At 39.8% G+C, this 24,633-nt stretch overlaps 2 protein-coding genes across 2 annotated transcripts in view; one reads left to right on the forward strand and one right to left on the reverse strand.

The window, feature by feature from the left end:
- Positions 1-24,633, reverse strand: part of LRRC31 (leucine rich repeat containing 31) — a 47,743-nt gene that overhangs the window by 19,737 nt on the left and 3,373 nt on the right. The gene's annotated exons all lie outside the window — the stretch shown is intronic.
- SAMD7 (sterile alpha motif domain containing 7) lies at positions 12,503-21,754 on the forward strand. The gene is made up of 8 exons (XM_013945191.1): positions 12,503-12,605; positions 13,353-13,479; positions 13,611-13,747; positions 14,945-15,023; positions 17,561-18,240; positions 19,549-19,670; positions 20,371-20,481; positions 21,482-21,754. Exons 1-8 carry the CDS (start codon positions 12,503-12,505, stop codon positions 21,752-21,754), a joined length of 1,632 nt encoding a protein of 543 aa, XP_013800645.1.

Consider the following 24,633-nt stretch of genomic DNA (forward strand, 5'->3'; position numbering starts at 1 on the left):
TCTAGGACACAGTTTCTTGTCCAAGCTCATTCTTGGGATTCCCCGTCTAGTTGTCCCAGATTTCTCAACCAATCCACCACACCACCCTGTTTCTTACCTATGCTGCCATAAATATGGAGAACTCAGCTGTAGGCACCTAGTGCCACTGAGCTGTGAGCACTCTATACTCTTCTAGTTTAAATATTTCAGGAAAAATATGGAAGGAAGTGAGGTTTATCAAAAGAATTTTTTTCCAAAGTCTTATTCTTAAAGGATTTTGGAGTTACAAATCACTGCCTGTTAACAGAAGTACTGACATTTTCTTTAAATGATACTACCCTTCTGGTGAGACTGAGTGTTGTCAGTTGTTTCCTTCCTGTCTCCTCTCTTTGCAGCCAGTTCAGTTATATACGGAGCTGGTATATCTCTGCTCTCTCCCACTGCCCTGCACTCAAGCTGAGAAACTACATGGTCACCAACTCCAGGCTGCCCTTTTGTGGAGAATTTTGTTCTCTACAAAAAAACGGGGCAACTTTCAGAAACTGGAAAATCAAAGCTGCATCTAGGTTGCCACACTCCAAGATGATGCATAGCTTTGTACCTTTGATAAAGCATCAATTACTTTCATATATATCCTAAGTGGTAAACAACCGCTGGGATCATGTAGGTAGATCTCCTATCCAGCACAGAGGCCATACAGCTTCCCTGAATCCATTAATGTTTGAATGACAGCATATTCCCAGGGGAAAATGCAAGTTTTGATGTGGTAATTCCATTGAGGAGATACCACCACAAATATGGTTGCAATGGTTCTAGCCCCCACTCTTAAAAAATGTGGCTTGTTTCTGCCCTTTGTCCACAGCCTTCTCCGATTATGAAGACTGAACTGGGAGATCAGATTCCCAGAACAGTCACACTGGCATCAAGTACAGCAGCAAAATACAACATCTCCTTTCCATCTATGATCTGCCATTTCTGAAGTCACAAATCACTTTAGCTTTTTTTTTTTTTAAAGCTATTATGCATCAATAAGTCCACTGTAAAAAATTTCCATGAGAAAGAGCAGATGATTGCTTGGCTCACACCTCAAAAAGGAAGTTGCAGAACAGAATGGGGTTTGTTAATTTGTACTGAATACCCCCATTTATCACAGAATTATGATAAGTCTCCCCAAGTTAAATCTCCCTAAGATAAATTCACCCAAGAAGTTTGATTTGTCTTTTCTATTTCATATGTCTGAAGAAAGATTTCCTTCTGGAAAAAAAATGAGAGATTTGTAATAAAGAAGCCATTTACAAAGTTCTACGTCAGTCCAACTCATTACATTATACAGAAGTAAGTCTCCACAGAAGTAAATTTTGCTTCAGTGAACTTTGGAAGGAGACGATATAAGCAATCACTCTTTCACAGGATCACACTTCCACAGATTCCTCACCTATGACACAGGCAGTGTTTAGACACAGTGGATTAAAACCTGCTTAGATTCTAGTTTGGCAGGTTCTCTATGTATACAAATCCATTCCATCATTATATGTCGGTCAACAACATAATTCTTGAACTGGTAGTAAAATTGTCTACTATCTTTTTTGGCCCTCCGTTTTTGAAGACCAAACCTACATATCTCACCAGCTGAGCCTTGTCCATCATTGCTTTTGTCAAATGGGAACAAAGAAAGTTCTGACCCAAATCAGGGCTGACAAACTGTCTGGTGACAACAGTAAGACTAGATCTACCTTAGTGTACAGAGCTGATTCCACACTACTAATCCTTTCTTGCCTAATTTTAGCATTTTTTAATAAAATCAGAGAGGTTTTAGCCATTTTTCATCATTCACTATCATTACCAAGAATTTGTGTTCTGTGGAAGATGTGACAGTAGCAGCCCTTTCTTTTGAAATGAATTGAAAAAGTCTCAATTAAGACCAGTCTCATTAAGAACCAGTCTCCTGGTTCTTAATGCAGCTTTAGAACAGCACATAAACTACCAAAAACTGCTGGGTTTTTGGTAGTCTTCTTCCAACTCCTTGTGATCTATGATAAAGTGATGCTCTCTTGGGGCATCCTGTGCTGGAAGGGTCAAATCCAAGTTTTGAGACTTCTGCACTGCTTGCCGTAGAGGTGACCCCAGGCAATAAGTTTGGGTTGCAATTATATACAGGAGAAGCTCCATCTTCTCCCTTAGTATGGATCTAGCGGCAGTAGCTCAGGCTACAAACACCAGATGCTGGCGTCAGCAAATACAGGCTACCGAAGCACGTGCTCTCAGATCCCTCTGTGCAAAGGAGCTACAGTGGGACCACACTGCTCTAAGTCATCTTAGCTAACAGTGATACTGACTGACAGACCAAGGCCCAGGTCTAGCTGATACACGCTTCCTTAGTTTGGTCTATTCATAACTCATCTCCCACATCCCTATCTCTTCTCCTCCTTTGCTGCTCTGCAGTTTTTGCTATCGGTGAATGTGGCCAGTGGAAACAGGACTGCTGAGAGATATACAAACTACTGCATGATCCAGAAATACACCCTTGATGTCTGTGAAATCTGGTCAAGAATAACTAGACCTTCTCCTGACAGGGGCCGCTAAAGGGTTTTTATGAACTGTGGTTGTCACACTTCACTACAGCATACAGCAATCCTGCCTTTCTGCTAGAAACCAAAGTCTGGATGCCAAGGGTCTTGCAAAGCAGTGCTCTCTTTCTCCAAACTTCCCTCATTAGGTAAAATAAGAAAGAAAAACATCCCAATTATATTGCTGATTCTGTTTCCACCTCAGAAAGCAGTTTTTCCTAGTATTAAACTCTGTGCTGTTTCCAAGAAACCTGATTTACATGGAATAACAAATCTGATGAAAAATTTATTCTGACGCAAGACTTTGCTTTTAATTTACTAGGGCAATCAAAAGTCTTACAAAGTATTTGCTTCAGCCTCACCCATACAGTCTCGAAATACCCAAGAAAAGGAACTTTTTTGAAGACTGAATCTGCTCATTACATTTCAAGTCACATGGTTCGGTAGGTAGTTACACACTGAGTGGGCTGAAAACAAGCTGAAAATTACCTTTGAGCCTACAATGCTACTTAGATACGTTGTCTGCCTGCATGTGTAAAGGTCTGGACAACCATACGAAAATTATTGTCATGTTATGTTACCTGGTCTCTGATTTTAAAAAAGAGAAAGTCCTAAAATCATTTTTAAAAACTGGTATTGAAAATTCTTTTTAATGATTCTGGGTGTGATTTTCTTTATGAAAAAGGTCCAGACAGCAACAAAATACCCATAATAGTGTTTACAAAAAAGAAAATTTACAGAGTTACAGTCATTAAAAAGATTTTTTAAAATAATCCTACCTTAGATAGTATGCACCTATTTGGTATTGCATTACAAAAGGTAGCTTGTTTTCCATAAGGGTGTGTTGAACTACAGCAGAATTACTTCTCTTTGTCAATGATAACACTTCTTTGAGAGCAATTATCATTAGGAATGGGTCCATTTTCTCCAGGCTGAGGCATTGTGTTAGCACTTGAGAGAAGGAGAGGGGCAATTTTTTGTTGCTGTTGCAAGGAAACTGAATGCCTTAATGAACTTTAGGCAGGTGAACACAGGACTAACAAATATCAAGTCTGATGTCCCATCAACTGACATGGATATTAGAAGAAACTATGACTGTCTGGCATTTTAAATTTGCCATTTACTAGGCATTCATTCTGAGAGTTAACTAACTCACTGACAGTGAGAATTAAAGAGTAAACTGTTGGCTTGAACAGTATAACCGTCTGATCCCTGTGTTAGCCTCACAATATGCTTAACAGGATTTCCATCCTCTAGTTCCCCCCAATCCAATCGGATACCCAGTTCGGGGGTAACACAGTTCTGGGGTAACTGCTTGCCAGCTATGAGAAGCATGCTGGTTCTAAAAATCAGTGTGAATAGGTAACACAATGCATAAGAGCTGAGGCAATTCTTAACCTTCTCTCCTATTTCTTTTTGGAGCAGGAAGATTTTAAGTGAATGCACCAAGCATCTTAAAAGCTAACAACAGATTAGCAGGTTAAATGTGAAATAGGTTTATCAGATCAGCGTAGTGCTCTTCTTGTAATTATGTTTTTACAGCTCGGTTAAGGGACAGTATTGGAGAAGGGCTGGTGATGTCAGAGTGGGTAGGGCTTAGCAGCACAGATGAGGGCTAATCAAGATAAGTTCAATTTGTATTTAAAGTAAAGTCAGCGTTAGTTAAGGCAGTTTTTGACGTGTTAATCTTGATGTGTTTTAAAAGCTGCCAATCACATGACTGAGGCAACTTGAGAGGAAGGCTTATAGTGAAGGCACAGAGTCTTGGATGTTCATGGTGTCTTCATTTATCTCAAAACTAAGGTCTTCATAACAGATGTAAGTATACATGAAATAAAAATAAACAGTTCTAGTTTTTAATATAAATGGCAGTGCAATGACTGCTAAGCAACACCAAGAAGCGTATGATTTTTCAGATTTTGATAGGAAAGACTTATCTCACAACAGAAACAGCACAGGTCAAAGCAGCCTTCTTCATGGTGTTTTTGAAGAGCAGCACTGGACTGCAGATAGAAGAAGGTTAGGAATTGGCAGGGGCGATTTAGCAAAGGTAAAGTATGTGACTGACTATGTACTGAATTCTTAACAATGTGCTATATGTATTCTTATGCATAATAATCCTACATATTCAGGTGGAAACTGTATTTTTTATAACATACACTTGATCATTTTAGAAACATTTAAAAAATCTATTTCATAAATGGGAGCTTTAATTTTGGGAAGGATTGTCATTGCATGTTCAGTACTTTTCTAGAAAAATGGATGCAGATTGAGTCACTTAATGTACATGAACAAACAATTCACAGTCTTGTCTAACTGTAACAAAATATTCTTAAAAGCTAATTAGCTGTTAACATATATAGCTTAATCTGTGTGATAATTTATCTTTTTAAAGTACAACAGAAAAACCTCAATATTTTACAGATGCTTCCTGGAGTAGTGTATTTTCTAAATCAGTGTGCAACTGGAATTGATCAAAGCTATCACAATACACATGCATTTGGATGTTTTAGTCTGATAGACTTATATTAGATCTACGCATTTAAAATTGCAAGCTCATGTGCACAGTCGTCGTAGTGAACCCCAGTGATAACAGCCTGGTGGAACACCAATGTATGCAGTGTGATATATTTTGTAAAAATAATACCATAATGTGATGAGAGTTCCTTACATCTCGTTATTATCTGAGTATGTGGGTGGAATTAATTGTAGACTGAGAACACCTTTGGTGCTATTAAATTGCCTCCTGAACTAAAATTTCAAGTTGCTCAGTTATAGAATACATGAAATTCCTATCTCCCAGGTGCCTCAGAGATAGTAAAGAAAGAAAGAGAGCTAGAGGCAACCCAGACTCAGGTAATTTTATCACGATCTGGTGCTGCAAAGTGTGGTGCCGAAAGTGGTCAGAGTGGTGAAGCTGCTGACTTCCGAAGTTGTTTACAGGATCAGATCTGCAATTTCACATGTTAATCTCACAAGAGGAACATAGTTTGGATTAAATCTTGTGACTTGGTATATGAATTTGGAAAATAACATTGGTTTTAGTATCTGGTATCTGTGACTTACATATATTTTAACATATTTGCCAATATTTTTTAAACTGAGTTTGTGCTGTCTTTTTCTTTGTCATAAAGCAAGCCTGAAAAGATCAATATTAAAAAAGGGACAATCTTGTTTTATCTTAGTGGAGTATGACACAGCAAATGCAGTTTTCTATGTTTTTTATCACAGGATTTTGGGGAAGTTTGAGGGACTCCTGCAATATCTAATATCCTAACTGAAGAGGAAAGGTACTGAGCATTCAGTACAGGTTTTCTAGATTCAAAGTCTTAGTTAGCCTGTGAAGTTAAAGTGTTGTTAAATAAAAATAGTATTAGCCTTCCTAAAACCTGTTCCTCTTTCCACAGTCTGGTTTCTTTTGGCACTGACAACACTGTCATTTGCACTAGATTTTAAGTTAGTTTAAAGAAAGACAAATATCCCACTAACATTCAACTGGATTTCATCTGAAAATCCCAGCCTCGCTCCCCAGTCACCAGAAAGCTTTCTGTCCCATGATTTCCGTTTCCAATATTAAAAAATTAAAAATGAAAATAAACAACTTCTTTATGCTTTAATTGTAGGTTAAAAAATAAAAAATGCAGAGTTAGGTTTCCATTTAGCTGATCCCACTTACGTCACACTCTGCAATCTTTAGGCTTCTAAAAGAATCAAAGACATAATGATAATACTTCGGGGGAGAAGAAGCCAAAGTTCATCACCACTTATGAAATAAATCTGCAAGGAAAACAAATTATGTCATGCTTTTATCGCCATGTATACAATCCACGTAATACAGCAACTCAGCCCTTGTAAACAGCTTGTCCACGTATCACTTGGTCAGGAGACAGGGTGGGTGCAGAATATTACACACATACTCATGCGCATACACACATTGCTCTGCCAAGAACAGCATTTTCATTAGTTCTTGCATAAGTTATTCTCTTTCGGTTTTTAGAAAGCAGTAGTTAAAGCATTCTGCGTGCGTGCCAAACCTCTGCTCAGTGGGTCCCGCTGGACCTCTGGGTGCTGTCACAAATGCAAAGGAATATTAACAGCACTAGGGTTGTGCTGAAAACAGTCTTGTGGTTACAGCACCGAGCTGAGAGGGAGAAGTGCTAAGCTGAATTCCCACCTCTGCTGCTTACCGTCGTGCATCTAGATCCCTCCAATACCATATCAAATGACAGAAAGACTGCTGCTTTTTTCCTCCACCATCTGTCGGTCTCACCTAACAGGCTTTCGGGGCTCTTACTGTGCGCTTGTGCTGAGCACAACGCATCTCCACCTTTGCTTTCAGCCAATGCATAAAGCTGACGGTTGCCTTAGCAGCACACAGAAACAACAGTTTACCCTTGCCCCCAGCCATTTCAGTCGGAACAAGATGAATTCCCGTAATCAACTTAATTTAGTTTCTGAAGAACTGAATTTGCTAATACTAGGCCTTGATTTCTTCCTGAGAACAGTGCATTTAAAACAAACACGAATAATATGCAGCTTCCAATCCTAACAATTAGCTAGTTCAATACTGATGAAACGTCCGCGTCTTTGTTTCAGTGCAAGGGCATGCAACGCAACTTCTACGGCTGACACACACAGTATAAATAGAGTTATTTTCCTTTCTTGAGGGAATGGATCATTATCAGTCCAGTTTTAGGATTACACTCTAATCTCAGTCTCAGAGCAGTCTGCACCCACGTATCTAGGATTAGAATTTAGCCCTACAGCCTCTCCGATGGTACCTTACCCCAATTAAGAAGACATACTTCATGCTCCTGTATGACACAATGTTGGTGTAATTGTTTTCTTGCTTTCCAACAGGCATTTATTTTGCTGACTGTAAATTCCTGAATAAGTATAATCTTTGGCTTTAGGACTTCTAGCATAGCTTTAGGGCAAGAACCCTTCATATTACAGTAAATAATATTAGAATATTAATAATATTGGGATATTTGTTTATCCTTTAAAACACCATCTGGTTTCTCAAGTAACCAGGAGTTTTTCTAAACTTTTTACAAAAAGGTTGGCAATGGGAAAATTAAATGGGGCTATGCATCAGTTTCCTCATATATCTTACTCATAAACATGTATACCGGTTCATATTATATGTATATGTTTAACTGACTTCTCTGACATAAATTTACTTGAACATTTTAAACAATACTCAGCTTCTTCCAAAGACTCTGTGGAGCCATTGTAAAGCTATATAGAACATTACCTTTAAAAATGATAATTACCTATGTGTTTGATGTAAATCAAAGCAGTATTAATTAATGACATCTTAATGTATTTAACTAAAAAATAGGTCTTCCAACAAGTCTATTTTATACATAAGATGATACCATATTTTGCCGAAAGCAATAAATAATATAGATACACAGAATTGCTATAGACATTTTGAAACTGCATATAACATGATCAGATTTGCAAATGCTTTTGGTTCACGAAGTTTGTGTCTTGCCACTTCTCATCTAATAAATTGAGACAGAATTAGTACTGGGTGAGTGGTTCTGCCTGCTGCCAAGAAGGGTTTGCTAAGGGTAAGACTCTAAAGGTAGAGATTAACTTGTCTTCATCCCTGTAATGTGCTGTGCACCAGGATTTGTGCAATAGGATCAGAGATGAGCCATATATGAATGTAACACTGGACAGCTGGTGTGTATGAGTTCATATGCGCCCTGCTGCAAGATTCTGAGCTACTCTCAAATCCCAGCTGATACATGTATCAGGACTATACTTTCTCTGTTCTCTCAGAGATCTTTTTTACAGATGTTGGTTTCTAATATGCTAATTGTTATGAAAATAGTATGGAACTTAAGTATCCTAAATTTGATCTGCAAGTCAGAGCCCCAGCTAATTGATGAGTAACCCAAAAAGGAGTTTTTCTACATGGAAGTAGCATAACCCGGTTAATCAAGAGCAGTAGCTCCTCCTGACACAACGTCACATGCTATTCTCAGTATTAGGTTATTAAGTTAAATATTTATCCTAGCTGATAAATTCAGTATTTCCATTGAAGTGAAACAAATAATTTAATGCAGATAACATATACATATAATAAACACATCTAGTCAGATACTAGATACAAAATGTGTCCTTTAAGTAAAATTTACACCATACTGATATTCTGATGTTCAACTTGGGGAAGCAGATTAGAATTTCAGTTGAAATAATATTTGAAAGTTTTTACCAGAATTTACCAGAAATACCAGATTTTTTTTTTATATACATCTGAAAAGAAATCCAAGACAAGCTAGATAGCACACCAACAAAAAAACAGAATGACTTGGCAGAGCATCTCCAGTGAAACCTTATTAAGGAATCAGACCCTCCTTTTGGCTCATGATGATTCAAAAACTGGGTCAGTGGAAGTGATAGCCTTAGTGGAAGAAGATACCAATGAACTTTTAAGTCATGTTATTCCATGACTTTTTCAATACTGTAATAAGTCTTTTCCATATCAAACCAACAGACCACCTAGTCTATCTCTTTGCAAATTACTTATGCAAGCAATGTTGTATGAAGTGATGCTCTATGGGTCTTGGCATATCTTTAGTCATTGAATGGATAATGATCTATCTATAAATATGGATCAACTCCACTATGTGTGCTGCTGCATATGGTACTCTATAACTGCCAGCAATTAAAAGAAAACCTTACTTTTCAATAGGAAGCTTGAAAGAAAGCTTTGAAATAGACTCTGCTTCAGCTCTGAATGGACAATGCAAGAGACTCTGTCAACAAGACAGTATAACATATATTACGTCCAAGATCACATTAACCAAAGTCCAAACACATTTTGAGAATCACACAAACTACATAAAAAACAATGCAGTGACATACTAATGGTTTCTAATCACAGTTACCGACACTTAGTTGTTGACAGATGTCTGCCAGAACAGGCTGGATATATTTGATCCCAAAGGGAGGTGGTGGATTTGGGTCAAAATAAATGGGGCCTCTCCCACTAGCTTTTCCATGATTCTACCCTTTGAAGTTGTATCAGATAACTTTTAGTCCTAGGTGTGATTTTATGGGGGGAAGAGGAGGTGCTGCTATAACAGTGAAGGTGTAAAAGTTCTAGGTAGGCCTGATAAAGAAAAGCATCTTTTACTTGAACGACTTACTCTCACACATGGACACCTTCCCCAGAATAAAGTGTGTTCAAGACTGTGACTAAAACAGGGGACTGAAGCATTCTAGCAGTTCCTAAAAAGCAAAAGTGATACAGTTTTCCAGGCATCTGACAGACAAAATTTATTAGTGTTAACATTAGCTTTTATTTTTTTTTTCTGATTTACTAAAATAAAAAAGGAAAACCCTCCTACATTCTTTCTCCACCAATTTCTATATGTACTATTGCTGCTTGCTTTGCACCTTCATATTCTCCACTCGGGTGCACCAGGACAAATGCTGAATTGCGAGGAGGTTAGGATGAAGTGAGGAGGTTAGGATGACATTTCCTATGGGCAGGTTGTTTCATTATTGCGGCTTTGTTTTCTAAAGCATCCAGTACAGGCCACTCATGCACCTAAATGGCCCACTGAACTAGCATGGTATACGGCAATTGCCGCCTTCCCAGTTGCCATCTATTCTTTGAGCTGCTGTAAAGTTTAGATCAGTGCTAAATCGCTTTACCACTGAGCTTTAAAATGCTTTAGCAGCTCAGGAGCACTTTGCCAGCTCAAATGCTCTTCATGAAGCACCCCTCATCCTAAACCGCTTTAAGACTAAAGTATCCTAAAAAAAAAAAAAAAAAAGGAAATGTGTCCAACAGCACATGTTCAGAGACGTATGTCAAGAAGTGAAGGATATAGTGCTGTTCTCCTGGGACCTGATGGGGCTGTCTGCTTCCAGGAAGGCCAGAATCTTGGCCAAAACAGAAACTAGCATTTCCACCATTTGGAATTGTAAAGAATTGTTTATTTTTAGAGGACACCAGCGGTTTTGGCCCAAGTATGACCTTTATCCTCAGTCTGAATGGCTGAACTGACTAACTTGCCTACCCTTCAGAAAACTCATTTCTTGGCTGAGACCAAGTATATTTACCAAACCAAGACAACAGTTAATCCCTGAAGCATATGAATTGGATTGATAGCTTCCCATTAAAGTGTTTGTAACACATCTACAGATCAGATGCAATAAAAGGAGATCTAAGAGGGGCAAAATAGTATAAAAATGAAAATATGTTTCAGTCTGCAATGTAAGCAAGTTTGGCATAAAAGTGAAAAAACACAAGAAATAGATCTGAGCAAAAGATAGCTAACGGAGTTCCCAGTGAAGGCTGACATTTTAATATATTAGCATCATCACAACATGCTAAAAACAAATTGATTAGTAAGCCATAAAAAGTGAAAGCATCCAAAGAGCTGGATGGTTTTGGCCATTTCCATTTTAGAGATCACATCATTGCAGAGTGATTATTAACCTGAGTTCAGGGTTCTCAGTTGGCAGCACCCAGCTGAAGCGGGAGGCAGCTGCTGTCAGGGAGTTTGTCAGTGACAGTTTCCTGCCATGAGACTCACTTCCTAAACTAGAGCCAGCAGCAAGGAGCCTGCTGCCCTTCACGGCACAGGCATTCCTCTGTTTCTTCGATCTTGCTTCTCAATGACTCCTGTTTGCTGGCTTTCATGAGAAGGCTTATAAAGGCATGATTCACTTGAGCTCTCTTTGGTTTTGGTAGACTCTCTGTGGTTTCCTCATCGTACTTCCAAGGTATCTCTCACTGTTATCTATATGGGCACCAAAGACAACTCGGTGAGTTCAGCCAGCAACTCTCTATCTACAGGATGGGTAGCATCCTTGAGCATTATGTCTTTCATCCTTCAGAAGAGAGAAAGCATCCTGTTCATAAAAGCTAATGGGGAAAGAAATCCAACTCCTTAACTTCAACTTAAAAATTAATGCCTTCCTGTGCAAATACAGTTTGAAATGAATGTGCAGGTGCCCTTGCTGCCTTTAGAGCAAGCCTGCTCCCTCTGGAAACCCCTCAGCTTAAAGTGTTCCCCACAGGACAGCTTTTTAACATTCAGGCTGTGGGTTACAGCTCTAATTTCCTTCATGACCCATCTGCACAAATAATCCTGCTGTAGATCATTCCCCAAAATCCTGGGCAGGGCATACTGTGGTTACCCATTTCCCCGGTACTAGGATTGTTTTTAATCTAGCCACCTGCTTCTTTGGACAGACTTGGAAATCCTGATGCAATCCACCTCAGCGACAGTACAGTGATTCAGCTATACATCTGTAGTATATTAGCTTTTAGCCTAGATTCCTGCTGGTCATCTGGCTTTATTTACCTGTGCATATGTGCATAATTAAACTGAGCCTAATTGTTTTTATCACTACAAAGCATGTTCTTACAACTTTTTCACTTTATTTAGCAGTCCTAAGGAGCTGATTTCATTTGGAACAGCTTATTTCTGCCATTTATTTCCATATGTTTAATCTAGTATACAGTAGACAGGGCTCCACACTACCACAATTCCCAAGTCAAATCAGTCAGAGATACTTGTATTCCTGAGTATGAGTTCATGTCAGTGTTCTCAGGGCTGCTGTGATACACTGCCAGCTGCAGGCAAAAGACTTTGGTTTAATTAAGTCCTTCTGAACAGCTGATATTTCACAACAGCGTCCTGACTTCCCCTGCACAGTAAGACCCAAAGACACAGAGCAGCTCAATATAAAACTGAAACTTTTGCTTTGTCCTGAGAACTTAAAGTTTCTAATATAATAACCAGTACTGCCCACAAGCCCTGAAGGTTGCAGCTGCAGCTGGCACAAGGACTACCTGCTTATCTGAGAAATAATTTGTATAACTTGGTCTGTTTCTTATATTGTTCCATGTCTTATTCTTATCATTGGGCCTGCTGATTCCATTCTTTACAGCGGAAAAGTTGTTGCCGTCTCCTTACAGCATGACTCCACGGGATCACATGAGAAAAATGTCCATACTGGGGGAGCAAGGAACACTAGAAGAAAAGCACTTATACCGATTAGCAAGTGGCATGGCAGCAGGAGGTAAGCAGGAAGAAATCTAACTGCACATTTGTTTACAGGATTGCCAACATTTATGTAATATATGAGAAACAACCTGCAACAGGGTCTAATGTCTTAAAAAAGGCACCTCAAATTTGAGTTAGGAATAACTGGAGAAACATGTTTCTGTTAAGGCCATTGAAAGTTAACACGGGGAATTTTTGGCATTCAGAATTTGATCAAGAGATGGTAAGCATCTGGAAGAGCAGCCAAGGCCATACAGAAACTCAGCAGCAAAAGCCACAGTTGGACGTTATGAGGTTCTCACTCACATCTACAGGTTCTTTTTCCTAGCCTTGCTGTCTCATAACAGTGTAGGTCCCAGCTAATAAGATATTTTAAAAATAAAACTCTGTTAGAAACAAAAACTCTCTCAAGCAGAGAACTTAACATTCATGACTGTTCTCTTCTGTTCAACAGTGATATATGAATCACCACTGACTGTAAATTGTCCTCTCACTCACTTGACTGTGCACATCCTGTTTATTTTTGCTGCAGTTGATTGTATAAATCTGCATTACTTAAACGACGTAGTTAAGGTGGCAGGTGGAAATGTCCTCTTTTTTAGTTGTTACTATAAAAAGAGCATGATTTTCTAACTCATAAGCACTAAAATTCTGGCATTTGAGGAAGAAAAAACAGCCTATTTTTCTGGTAAAGTTGTACTGTGGACAGAATCACTTTCTAATTTACTACATTCATAACAGAACTGTATCTGCTTTGTGTCAGAACTGCGGCAGCGGCAAGAGATGCTAATGAGAAATCAGCTGATGGCTGTAAACCCTCAGCTAATGGGCACAGGCCAGCAGAGAATGCAGGCAATTCCCTCTCAGCTTGAGCCTCGGTTGGTAGACAGGTATTTTCCACCACTTCTCTATTACAGTATTGCAGTTAAAGAATGACTGCTCATGTGGTATATAAAGATTTTATATTATTAATAACTAAACAATGTATTTTGCATGTCTGAATGTATTTTTTTCTCTTTAGAGATCTGTTACCTTCAGCTGAAATGATAGCATCAGCCGACCCAAGACAGATTCATATAGCTCCCCACCTCGGACCCACAGTCCCGCAGCACGCAAACATGCCAAACATACTGTCCAGCCGTGTCTACCCAGGCGCAGGTAACGAAGCACTGTCTGTGTCCTGTTTGCTCTCATGTGATAGCATGCTACTGAGAAAGCAAACGGCTCCTGCTACTTTTTATCAGCTTATCAGGACTGTCAAGATATATTTTATTGTATTTTCTTCTGTAAAACAGTCTGACTAAAAGGACAAAGTCTGCCTACCAGAGATTCTAACCTGCAGCAGTTTAAGTTTAAAGACATCCATTTTAACTTGCATTAAATACACTGATTTCCAAGTTATTTGCATGCATGTGTTTTCTCCCTTTCCTTTTGTATTTTCCAGCTATTTCTGCACCTAAACAGAAGGCTGTAGCTAAACATACAAGTCCAAACAACAACATTCTTTTTGCTACATTTAATTCTCTTTCATATGATGGTATTAGCATTAGCTGTTTTAAGAGATTATTTCACTGACCATATCCTTTAATCATAATATCAGACCCCACTCCTGTAGGACAACAACAAGTCATTTTAATAAAGACTCAGATTACAGGGTATAGTTCTAAGGGAAAAGCTGGATACCATGGCATGGCAACAGAACTATGGCATACCCGTCAATTATACAAATTTATCTGTATTTAGTCATATATTAATTTATATATCAATTTACACAAAAATGCAATATCTTGAGGTTCGTCCTTTGAGATGAGTGAATAGATTCTGGATGCCACATAGATCCGGAAAGAGGAGTTTCTGGCTTCATCTTGTTTCCCCTAATGTGGGTCTCTGCTTTTGATTTACCACAGATGGACATACAACAAGAGATTCCCTCAAGAGAAAATGCCGTTTAAAATTACATGGCAGCTAAGCTAAAAACAGTCTTAAAGGAGTCGGTTTGCTTTGCTTTTCTTAACCATTGGTATTATTTTCTGAGCAGTTATATGTACTTGAAAGGCAGAAGTCACCAAATACAACAGCCCTGCTGTCTCTTTCCTTTATGGATAACGGCAGCTGTGCCTAACTACAGATCTGATCCTGCAAACACCTGACACTGGACTTCATGTTTCTACTACATATTTTCCCTAAAGGAAAGAACACAAGTAGGATCTAGCCTGAAGTTTTATTTATTCCTGGAGAAACACATAGTTCATGTCTTTAAAAGATTTTCAAAATGTCTCTGCATTGCTTTTGGGTTTGTGCATTTGCTAGAGGAAACAAGTGAATTTTAAAGACTTTTTTCCCCCTCCTTTTAAGGCTATAGCTTTCTCCAGCCAGAATCCATGGAAGCTGTGGCCAGGAGACAGGAATTGGTTCAAAAACAAAATATTGCCAGGTAATTCACTGCAAGCTTTGCTCTGAGGTGCAGGCTGGGAGTTGGGTGGCAAAGGCGGACAGAGATGGTTAAGTCACAGACCTGTAGTTTCTTATTTAGAGTGATTGAGATATGTTCTCAAATGACCCAGAAGAGCGAAGTGCTCTCTATTGTCTCAGAAAGTCTGAAGCCATTGAACTTGCTGCTCTCCCTTATTCTGCTTTTAGCCTTAAAATGATTTAAGAAAAAAGCCCCAGATCAGTTAAAGAAACAAACTACAAACTTTAGACCCAGCTCCTGAACTCTGGATCCAAATACCCTGAAATTACAAAAGGTCAGAAACAGATTCAGATTTTACAACTGTATCCTACCACGCACAGTATTTTGAAGCTCTACAGCTGGACCCTGGGGATGATTAGAAATGCCTCCACCCTACTGTGGGTGAGCAGGTTTCCTAGTTTAACCAAACAGTCTTGGTGTCGGGATGACTTATGAGGACTCTGGTGATTTGTACCAATTTCAGTGTAATCAGCAGCTGGTTTAATAATCACTACTGCCCTCCCTCACAGCCATACCACTTCCATAGAGGCCCTCTAACCTCAGCCATCTCTGGGCTGGGCTTCAGCACAGTACTGAATTGCAGCCTCCCTCACACAGTAAGATTAAGAGCAAAGAACAGATAAATTCTGAATGGAAGTCTCCCAAGAGTATTGTGATAGGAGTGTTTTGAGCTCTTCAGCTAGAAGAACTTGATTATTGAACTCCTCCAAGCAGCAAGACTTGCATCAGCACTGCATTTTGTATAGCTCCTGACATATGGTGAAAGCCCTGAGAAAAACGAGTAAGAGAGCTAGCAGATGGCAGCAAAGGGGACCAGCATATGTCCCCTCAGCCCCATCAGAGCCAGCCCTGCCTGTTCAGGTCCTTTCTTCTGCCCACCAAACCTGAGAAAACCCCAGCATAAAAGAGCTCAGACTAAATTCATGAGATGATCTTTACCCCTAGTCTTAAGCCATGCCAGTCCTGGCAATTTTCCCCTGCTTCACACTGCTTTCTGCAGTGCTGTTTCCCCCAGCACACTTCCCCCTTAGAGCTGCACCCCCAGACTGGGTCCTTTCACCCTTGATAGATACCAGGTGTTGACAAACAACCCTCTGCACCCTTCCCAGCTGTGCTGGCTTGCACCCAGCCTCCAATCCTTGCTCTTGAAGGGACTCTGGCCCCAGGCCACCTGCACCTCGAAGGAGCAGACTGTCCTGTCCACGGGGTAGCCAGGAATGTCACACTCTTTGCTGTTTATCTCCACCTCACGAGCCATGTGTGAGCAATGGCAATCGGGCAAGATGTATAGGGACATGGTACACAGCCAAGAAGGTGTCCATCACATCTCTGAAAGCAGAAAATTCAGGATCCAAAGACTGTAGCATAGATGAAAAGAGGGCAGAGAAGGAAACCTGAGTTTTAGGGAGTGAGCAACTACTTCCTCCATACAACTATCATCCAAATAGGTATCTTTCATCCAAACTGTTTTCCTGACAATTCTATGTTAATGAGAAGTCTGAGTTCTCTCTGACCTGTTATCCTTATTGCAGCATTAAGAAAACTATCTTAGTTCACTTAAAGACTCAGTTGCCCTTACAAGCCCTTTTCCAGAGAAGAACGTGGAAGTCTCACTGAAAACTCCTCACAGCAGGAAGGCAGGCAGACCCTTCTCCAGTTTGTGCCTGGCACAACGGCTCTGTTTTCTCATCTCTCAGCTCCACCAGAAGCTGTGACCTGGAGCTATAGCTTTCTATTTGATCATTCATTTGGCTCCAAAGAAAGCTGTTGCCAGCAAAGGTTGGTACAATGGAGAGACACAATGCTTCCCACGTTCTCCATATCTCACTGGCAAACCCTCCTACCCCCTGTGCCAGGCGAGGAAGTTGGCGTAGAGCCTGGAGCATTAGCTTTCCCCTCTGGGAGGGTGATCAGTTGAACATTTACCACCAGAGTCTCATCTCGTTATGCTCCAGGTCCCAGACACTATGGGGAACCGACCAAGAGACTCATTCACGTTAGTTTGCTCTGGATATATACACAGGTTCCACGGATAATATAATCTGAGTTCTTTATCACTTACAGTATCACTGCCATTTTACAGTTTTCTGTATAATTTTCTGATTAACAATTTAAGTCTCATTTTCTTTAATCTTCAGCCCTTATGACACTAGAGACAATTCTCCAAATCTGAAGGGAGCATCATCACTGCAATAATGCCTGGATTCCCAATATATGAATAACATTTTTGTCTGAAATGTTAACCACAGTCATCACAAGGAAAATATTTTTTTTCATGCTTTTAGTTTACTCTGTTTATTTGAAAACACATTAGATATAGCCAGGCTTGCCATTCCCTCTGCTGTGTTTGTGACTCCTCACGCACAGCAGTATAGAGGAGAGAGAAGGAAAGCAGTACTCTTATCTGTTCAATTGTCTTAATTTTAACCTGCCACTGGAAAAAGAAATGACGAGGGAAATGAGCTGCCCTGACTGCTTGTGCTCTGTGTGTCTCTTAGGATGGAAATGGAAATGAATGCTATTTTTCAGCAAAAAGAAATGGAGAAAGCTCATCGGAAAGGGTTACTGGGCCTGGAAGCACCTTTCCTTTACCACGGGATGCCAGCTAGTCCCATTGCTTTCCATGGCAGGCAAAGGCTACCGGAAGGCCACCTTCCCAGTGACTTATATGTTCATCGTACCAACCTTGATGAAATTCATGGCAACACTATGCTCATGGCAACCAGCCCATACCCTCCAGTCAGCAGTCTACAAAGGGAGAGGGGCCGTCGGCCAGGGAGAAGAGCTGGAAATCACAAACCTGCAGACTGCAATGCCAATGGCACAAAGAACCAAGCTGAAGACAAGACTACAGATCCTGCTTCTGCTGCAGTGGATGATGAGAAAGACGACAAGAAAGAAGCAGAGGTGGAGACTCCAAACAAGCATGAACAAAGCAAAAACCAGAGTGAGGCAACTGCAGTTTCCAAAAATTGTAAAGAGTTTGAACAAGGCTTGAGAAAAAACTGCACTACCCATGAAATATCTACTGAAACCAACAGCTGCAACAACACAAATGAGAAGGATTCTAGTAACTCTTGCGCTGTGTTTGATGACAAGTACATGTACCATTCTGCAATCCCATTCTCGGCACTACCGTATGGATTCCCAGTACCCAGCAACCCATTACTACCTTCAGGTTTGTCAAGACTCCAGATTAGTTTGAATGACATCTTGATACTATTTATTTTTATTGATTTGCTCTCTTATTTCTTCCCTTTGTTTTAAGCATATTTGCTATTACAATAGAGTCATGGCAACTAAATGTGGAGTTCATGTGCTGCAAATAGTAATGACTTGATAAATCCAGGTCAGCGAAGGCAAATAGAGTGGTTTCCCTACTTACAGCTGCGCAGCTTGCTGGCGTAACAGAGGTTTCAGTACTTTAGGTAGCAATACTTGACCTTGCAGGATCTATATGACAATGCAATTGCACAGCAAGAAAGTCGCAAAGCAGCCTCCTAACTGTTCTGATGCTTTGTGCCCTGTGCTATACCACTGCAGGATGATCGTCACTCCTAACTCGTCAAGCTAGCATCGCCTTGAGGCTCTCTACAACTCTATTCGATATAGTCCATTCTCTCATCTCTGTCGTGTTATCAGGAGGGCAGCAAATGATACGCTGATCATAATCCCTTGTGTATGTCAAACAGCGCAAGGAATTCCCTTAGAACCTGTGTTCATTTAGGAACAAATTTATCCCCGAAACTTCACCTCTACAAGAACTGTGTGCCTCTCCATGTCTCTCACAGGTCTCTCCAGCCACTCTTAAAAAATCATTTTTTCTAAAGCTTTGCAGCTATTGTCAAATGCACCAAAGACAATGGATGAGCCCTGGAAAACTTCCCATTACCTGAAATGACAGCAGGCTGGGATGTTTGTTCAGGATCATCTATCAAAGACATATTGTATCACTGAAAAACAAATAATGTACACTAAACATTCACTTCTTGCCTGCAAAAGGAATTTCAGTTAAAATAAACAGAACTGCTGAATAAAACTGTGAGCTAGCCTCTCTCTTCTGCCCTTATCTTTTCTACATGTACTTCTAACTGACACTAGGTACTATGGGCTAACACAGTTCTGTTCTATTGGAATTTTAGTCAAGTTAAAATAACAGTAAGGTATAAAGAATCAAAAGCATCGGATAATATACCTGTTAGAGAAAATACTGTAGTGTGATTGGTATTTGTAGTGACTGGTATGTACAGTACCACGAGCAAACAAAAGAAGCCAGTAAAGACAATCAAAAGAAAGCCCTCCAGAATCGGTTACCACTGACTGTCAAGGGACTTTGGTATCTAGGACTGCTTTATCTGTTGGTGACTACACAGTGCTGTTAATACAAGAACTTCTCTAGAACCATAAAAATTCTTATGTTAACGATCTTTTCCTATTGATTTGCCAAGCAAAGTGCTACAAACATTTCTGTGTTTTCTTCTCAAAGGGGCACATGGCCTGATCCTGAATGGAGAAGACATTTCTTCCATTGAAGACATTCGCAAATGGACTGTTGACGATGTATACAACTTCATCATTAGCCTTCCAGGCTGTTCAGATTACGCCCAGGTGATTATAAACATTCGTCATAGTTACAACTGCAGGTCTTTAGGACCTTCTAGATTTGAAGGTCATCTAGTAAATTTTATGTGGCAGAACTTGTTCTTACTTGCTATAGACCTAACAGTAGTTTTAATTATGCTTCAACATACGAAGCCACTTGCAGCCATAAAGGAAGAGCCAGTCCCTGGCTCAAAGAAGTTACAGTTCAGGTTACATACTCTTCAGATGTAAGCAGCAGTCTGGAGTCATCGGTCATCACATACATCAAGATTAGCAGCACAGCAATGGTAAAAGAAAAGTATTTTAATCCTTGCATTCCACACACCCTGCACAATTTTTATGCAGATAAAAGCAGTTCTGCATTCTTGTGATACAGGTATAACCTACCTACCACCTCTTAGCTCTTTAGAGCATTATTCCATTTTAAAAATGAAATATTATTAGTAATGTAAGCAACAGGTTGAAATTCTATATATCCCTGGAAAAGATTTTCTCAGATGAACCCATTCTTTCATTGATAGCAGGCTGCTCATTTTTTTTAAATTAAAGAATTAAATAACATTGTAGCATTACAAAGTTTGGACTTGCTGAGAGCAAGTAGATGAGCTACAGGCAAATGTGCTGATGTCCACTCAGGATTAAGCATAAAGTATGAATAGTGAAGTCTGTTTTAGCAGACCACAATGTTCATTTTATTTTTTATAAGATATTTAAAGACCACGCTATTGATGGAGAAACCCTCCCACTGCTAACAGAGGAACATCTCTTGGACACAATGGGATTAAAACTTGGGCCAGCATTAAAAATCCGCTCTCAGGTATGATCATTAAATGCACTGAAATGAGAAGTCACAGAGATATGAACGAGTCAGAAGCTATCAGGATGAAATTTTTCCAAATTAAATCATATTTTTTTTCATTGATAAAATAATTACAGTAATACTGGGGGAGAAGAAGGAAGTTACTATGGAACAGTAATATAACTCCAGCATGGTTTGTTTTTGCTTCTCTGAGTGTTACAATAACATGCAGGGAGACACTAAGGGAGAGGTTATGATTTATAGTTTGAGAAATACTTAAAGTGGAGTCAGGATACAACAGAACTGGAGACTAGGCTGAAGTTGGAAATGGGAAAGATTTGTTTGGTGGATTAACTCAGTTTCACTCCTCTTTTCCCTTCCCAGCTGGTAAGAACTTCTCTGTTGTATATTTGCTTTTGCTTCAACCTATCCTTTAAAATATCCCATTTAAAGGTTTCTACAGCCTTTCTGGGAATATAATCTTACACGTTTCACAGACAGGCTGTCCCCGTATGTTGAAAATTTTCTGCTCCTAATTTCATCCAATAATATCAACTTGCTGTGTCTTTCTACTGTCTGCCTGCTTCTTTTTCCTTTTCTTTAACCCCTAGCTTGCTCTTGCTCCTCTCTCATTAAAAACACCTTCCCTGCTCTTGGGTGACAGTTCACCTCTCCTCCATCCCATGGGTGCTGCAGCACCTGGAGGGCAAGAAGGAGCCTGCTCTCAGGGCTCAGCACACTGAGCCCTTCCCAGATAGGCTGTGTTGAGCACTGCGAAGCTTCTTCCGTAAGAACCTGGGCCTAGAAAAAGGTGAGAGGGGAAATGGAAAAGATTTCTGCACTTTTGATAAGCACTGATTGTGCTTTTGAGATGCTTGGGATCTCCAGGGCTTCAGGGCTGTGTCCCTGGCATTGCCACATGACAGCAAGCCTTGGTGTCAGGTTAAGCTACACATTTTTAATGACCTTAGCATTATCTAAAGAAGCAATTGCTGCAATTCTGTTTTTGTCTTTAAAGGTGTCTCGACGTCTGGGCAATGTGTTCTACATGATGAATCTTCCTCTGTCCATGCCCCTGCCACCTGCTCCAGGCAAACCCTCAGATCAACCCTCCGACACAGCTTCCCCACCCCACTGTAATAGCAGTGGTGATGCACTGGATAGTCCCTGCTCTCAGGACCCAGAAACTTCAAAAACGGTGGAACCAATTGTTTCAGAAAGCAGACAAAATTCATGTGACACAGCTGGATCTCAGGCTGACTTCCAGATGATCAGTTTTCAGAAGAGTTGAGCTGAGTCCAGGACATAAAATGTTTTTAATAATACAGCAGAACTTCTAATTACAAAGTGTTAGAGGGGATAGTTACAGCCTGAAAACTCTGTATGATTGTGGTTGAATGAAAGAAGCCGCAAATGCAGCAAGGTGCAGTGTGGTATTTTAAAAGCATTAAGTAATGCTTTTAAATAAATACATAGTAGTGCAATTACTTTCAAGTGCAATTCATTGAAAAGAACATCAATATCGTTAACAGCTAGATTTACTGTTTCATAAATTTAAGTCCAGTGTCATCACTGAAATCTGTCAGAGACTCAAAGTGTACTGTCGGTCTTAAAGTGCGTTCCTGCGGGCTGCTGCCTGCTGAGAACTACAAGGGAAAGGACAAGTCACAGCTTCCACTCAGCCCATAGCTGACTTCTGCTTCTGTTGAAGTCTATGGCAAAATTTATACAGATTTCAGTGGGAATGTACAGAATTACCTCCAGTATATGGAGAAATATACCCTAGTCTCAGCAATTTGAGTACATTTCATTGCCAGTCTAGAATTAAGCCTTTTAAAGTGGCTGGGAAGGGTACGTAGGGTGCACAGATTAAATCCTGGACATTAAAATACTGTGTGTAACAGCCATGTTAGTTATTCTGAGGCATTCTTATTGCCAGGATTTGAAACTGTTTTGCTTGATTGCCCAGATGAACGGAGTTTAGGAGGAAGCATAAGCAGACTCTGTCATGAAGATCGGTCACAGAGACAGTAGCGTCCTTGTGGGCAGCAGGCTCAAAGCCCCGCAGCCCAGCCTGCTGGACTCCCCGCTCCTGCCAGCCTAGCTCTCGGCAGCAGCACCCTTCGCCTTAGCATGAGCAAGCCATGAAAAGCACCTCACTGAGCAGCGTACTTCACAGTGTCCCTTATTCTGGGAGAGGTCACCAACTGTAGCCTGGAAGTTATCCTTTCTCTGCAAAAGTTGCGCTTCCCCATGCTTCTGCTACAGATGGGTAATTGCCTCGTAGCAAACAAGAACCACAGAATGGAGGTTTTGGCCAGGGATAAGTCCCCAGCGTTTTATTATGATTCCTGGGAGAACTGTCTTGGTCCCTCTTTAGGGGACTTCGTCACACACTAGTCTTCCATTCAGGCTTTGGAAGTCTACATACTATAGTGCTGTCTTTGACTCTCCTCCTTGCAAGAACGTATCTTTACTGCAGAGGACACACAAATATTTTTGATACAAGTTTTGTAAATTGAGGGTTGATAGACTGGGGATCTGTCGTATATTGCTACTTTACAGTCCCTTCCCTAAGTTTAGTTTGTGAGGCCTCAAATAGGTAAAAACCAAGAGGAACACTGGTGTTTAGACTATGAGTGTCTAAACACATGGAGGGAGGGAATAATGTGATATTTTGGACTTTAGGCATTTGTTCTTTTGCTTTATCCTGAGATAAATATTACTTTTTATCTTTGGTCTTGTAGATCATGTATTTGTGCACTAGATAATATGTGATTAAATGTTAACAGCAACTTTTAAATGTTCTTCTTATCATACTGTCCCTATTCTGTGGCCTTGAGAAGGGCAAAAATCTTTTTCTGAAACAGCAAAGTTTTGCTCCAAAAAGAGTAGGGCTGACTCTGCTTTCACCGAAAACTCTGCCACTGACTCCAGTTGCAGCGGGTTAGGGCAGTAGCACAGCTCTGTGTACAGCTCCCAGTACCCGTAATCAGGGTCTATGGTTTTAGGGTTAATCAATAAAATCCAAAAAGGCCCACTGCAAATTCAAGATATGCTACGCAGCAAAATACTCCAAATTTACAGGCAGACCCTAAGGTCATTTCCTCCTAAGTGAAGTGCTGACCTTTACATCTCTGATCCAGTGAAATTAATGGCAGTCTTTCCATCAATATGAAAGTTTGGATTATGTCTTACGCATCATCTGTGGGTATCTTTCATAGGAGAAACTGTCCACTGAATACTCAATAGTGTTCAGAAGAAGCAAAATTATAACCTGAAGCTGGAAAGCTTAAATATAACTCCTTAAGACCGTCTAAAAAAAGTATAATAGCATTATTAATCTTAGAATGGCAATTTGTGGTGTTTACATTGTCTCAATTAATTTAAAAAAGTGTTGATCTCTATTCTCTTCATTAACTTTTCTATACTTTTTCATAGCTTAAAAGGAGGAGGGCTGGAAGGTTTTATGTTGAATTTGGTAAAATAATAAAGTGTTTACTTTTTCATATTTTGGATAAAACACTCCTGACAATGTAAAAAAGTATATTCTTTTCAAAATGCTTTTACTTGCTACTTTAATAAGTAACATCTCAGACTGCTTAAACTGAAAAAATTGCATAAAAATATTTATTATATGCTTTAGTTTTGTGTTTTACGGTTTTATAGTAGATTTAACTATTGCCATTTTCCCTTTTTTTGGTGTAGGTTGTTCATACACCAACAGGGAAAGATAAAATATTTTTATATAGTAAAAGTGCTTGCTAAAATAAAAAAATATCAGGGATACCAATTCTGGTTAGTATCTGAAACGATTTCTAACTTATTTATTTTTCTGTAAAATTGAATATCATATTGACAATGTCACTTACCTAATTGAACACAATTAATTAACTGATTTTAATAGGCACCCCACCTCCTCACTGTATGAAATATTTGACTTAAGCCATATGGGACTTCCACCACCCTAAAAGATGAATCGCTGATACGTTTTTAGGTCAATTAGGCCACAAGATGTCGCTGCAAAGTTACAAGAGGTTATCTGACGCCCCTTCAAAGTGCAACACCGCACACTTGAAGTACAGGTGACCTATTAAGAACAAGGATATAAAGAAACTAAACTGAATTTTCTAGAGTACAGCAGAAGAACTTGACTTGAAATCCCACATG

The sequence above is a fragment of the Apteryx mantelli genome, chromosome 9, assembly GCF_036417845.1.
Source record: "Apteryx mantelli isolate bAptMan1 chromosome 9, bAptMan1.hap1, whole genome shotgun sequence".
NCBI lineage: Eukaryota > Metazoa > Chordata > Aves > Apterygiformes > Apterygidae > Apteryx > Apteryx mantelli.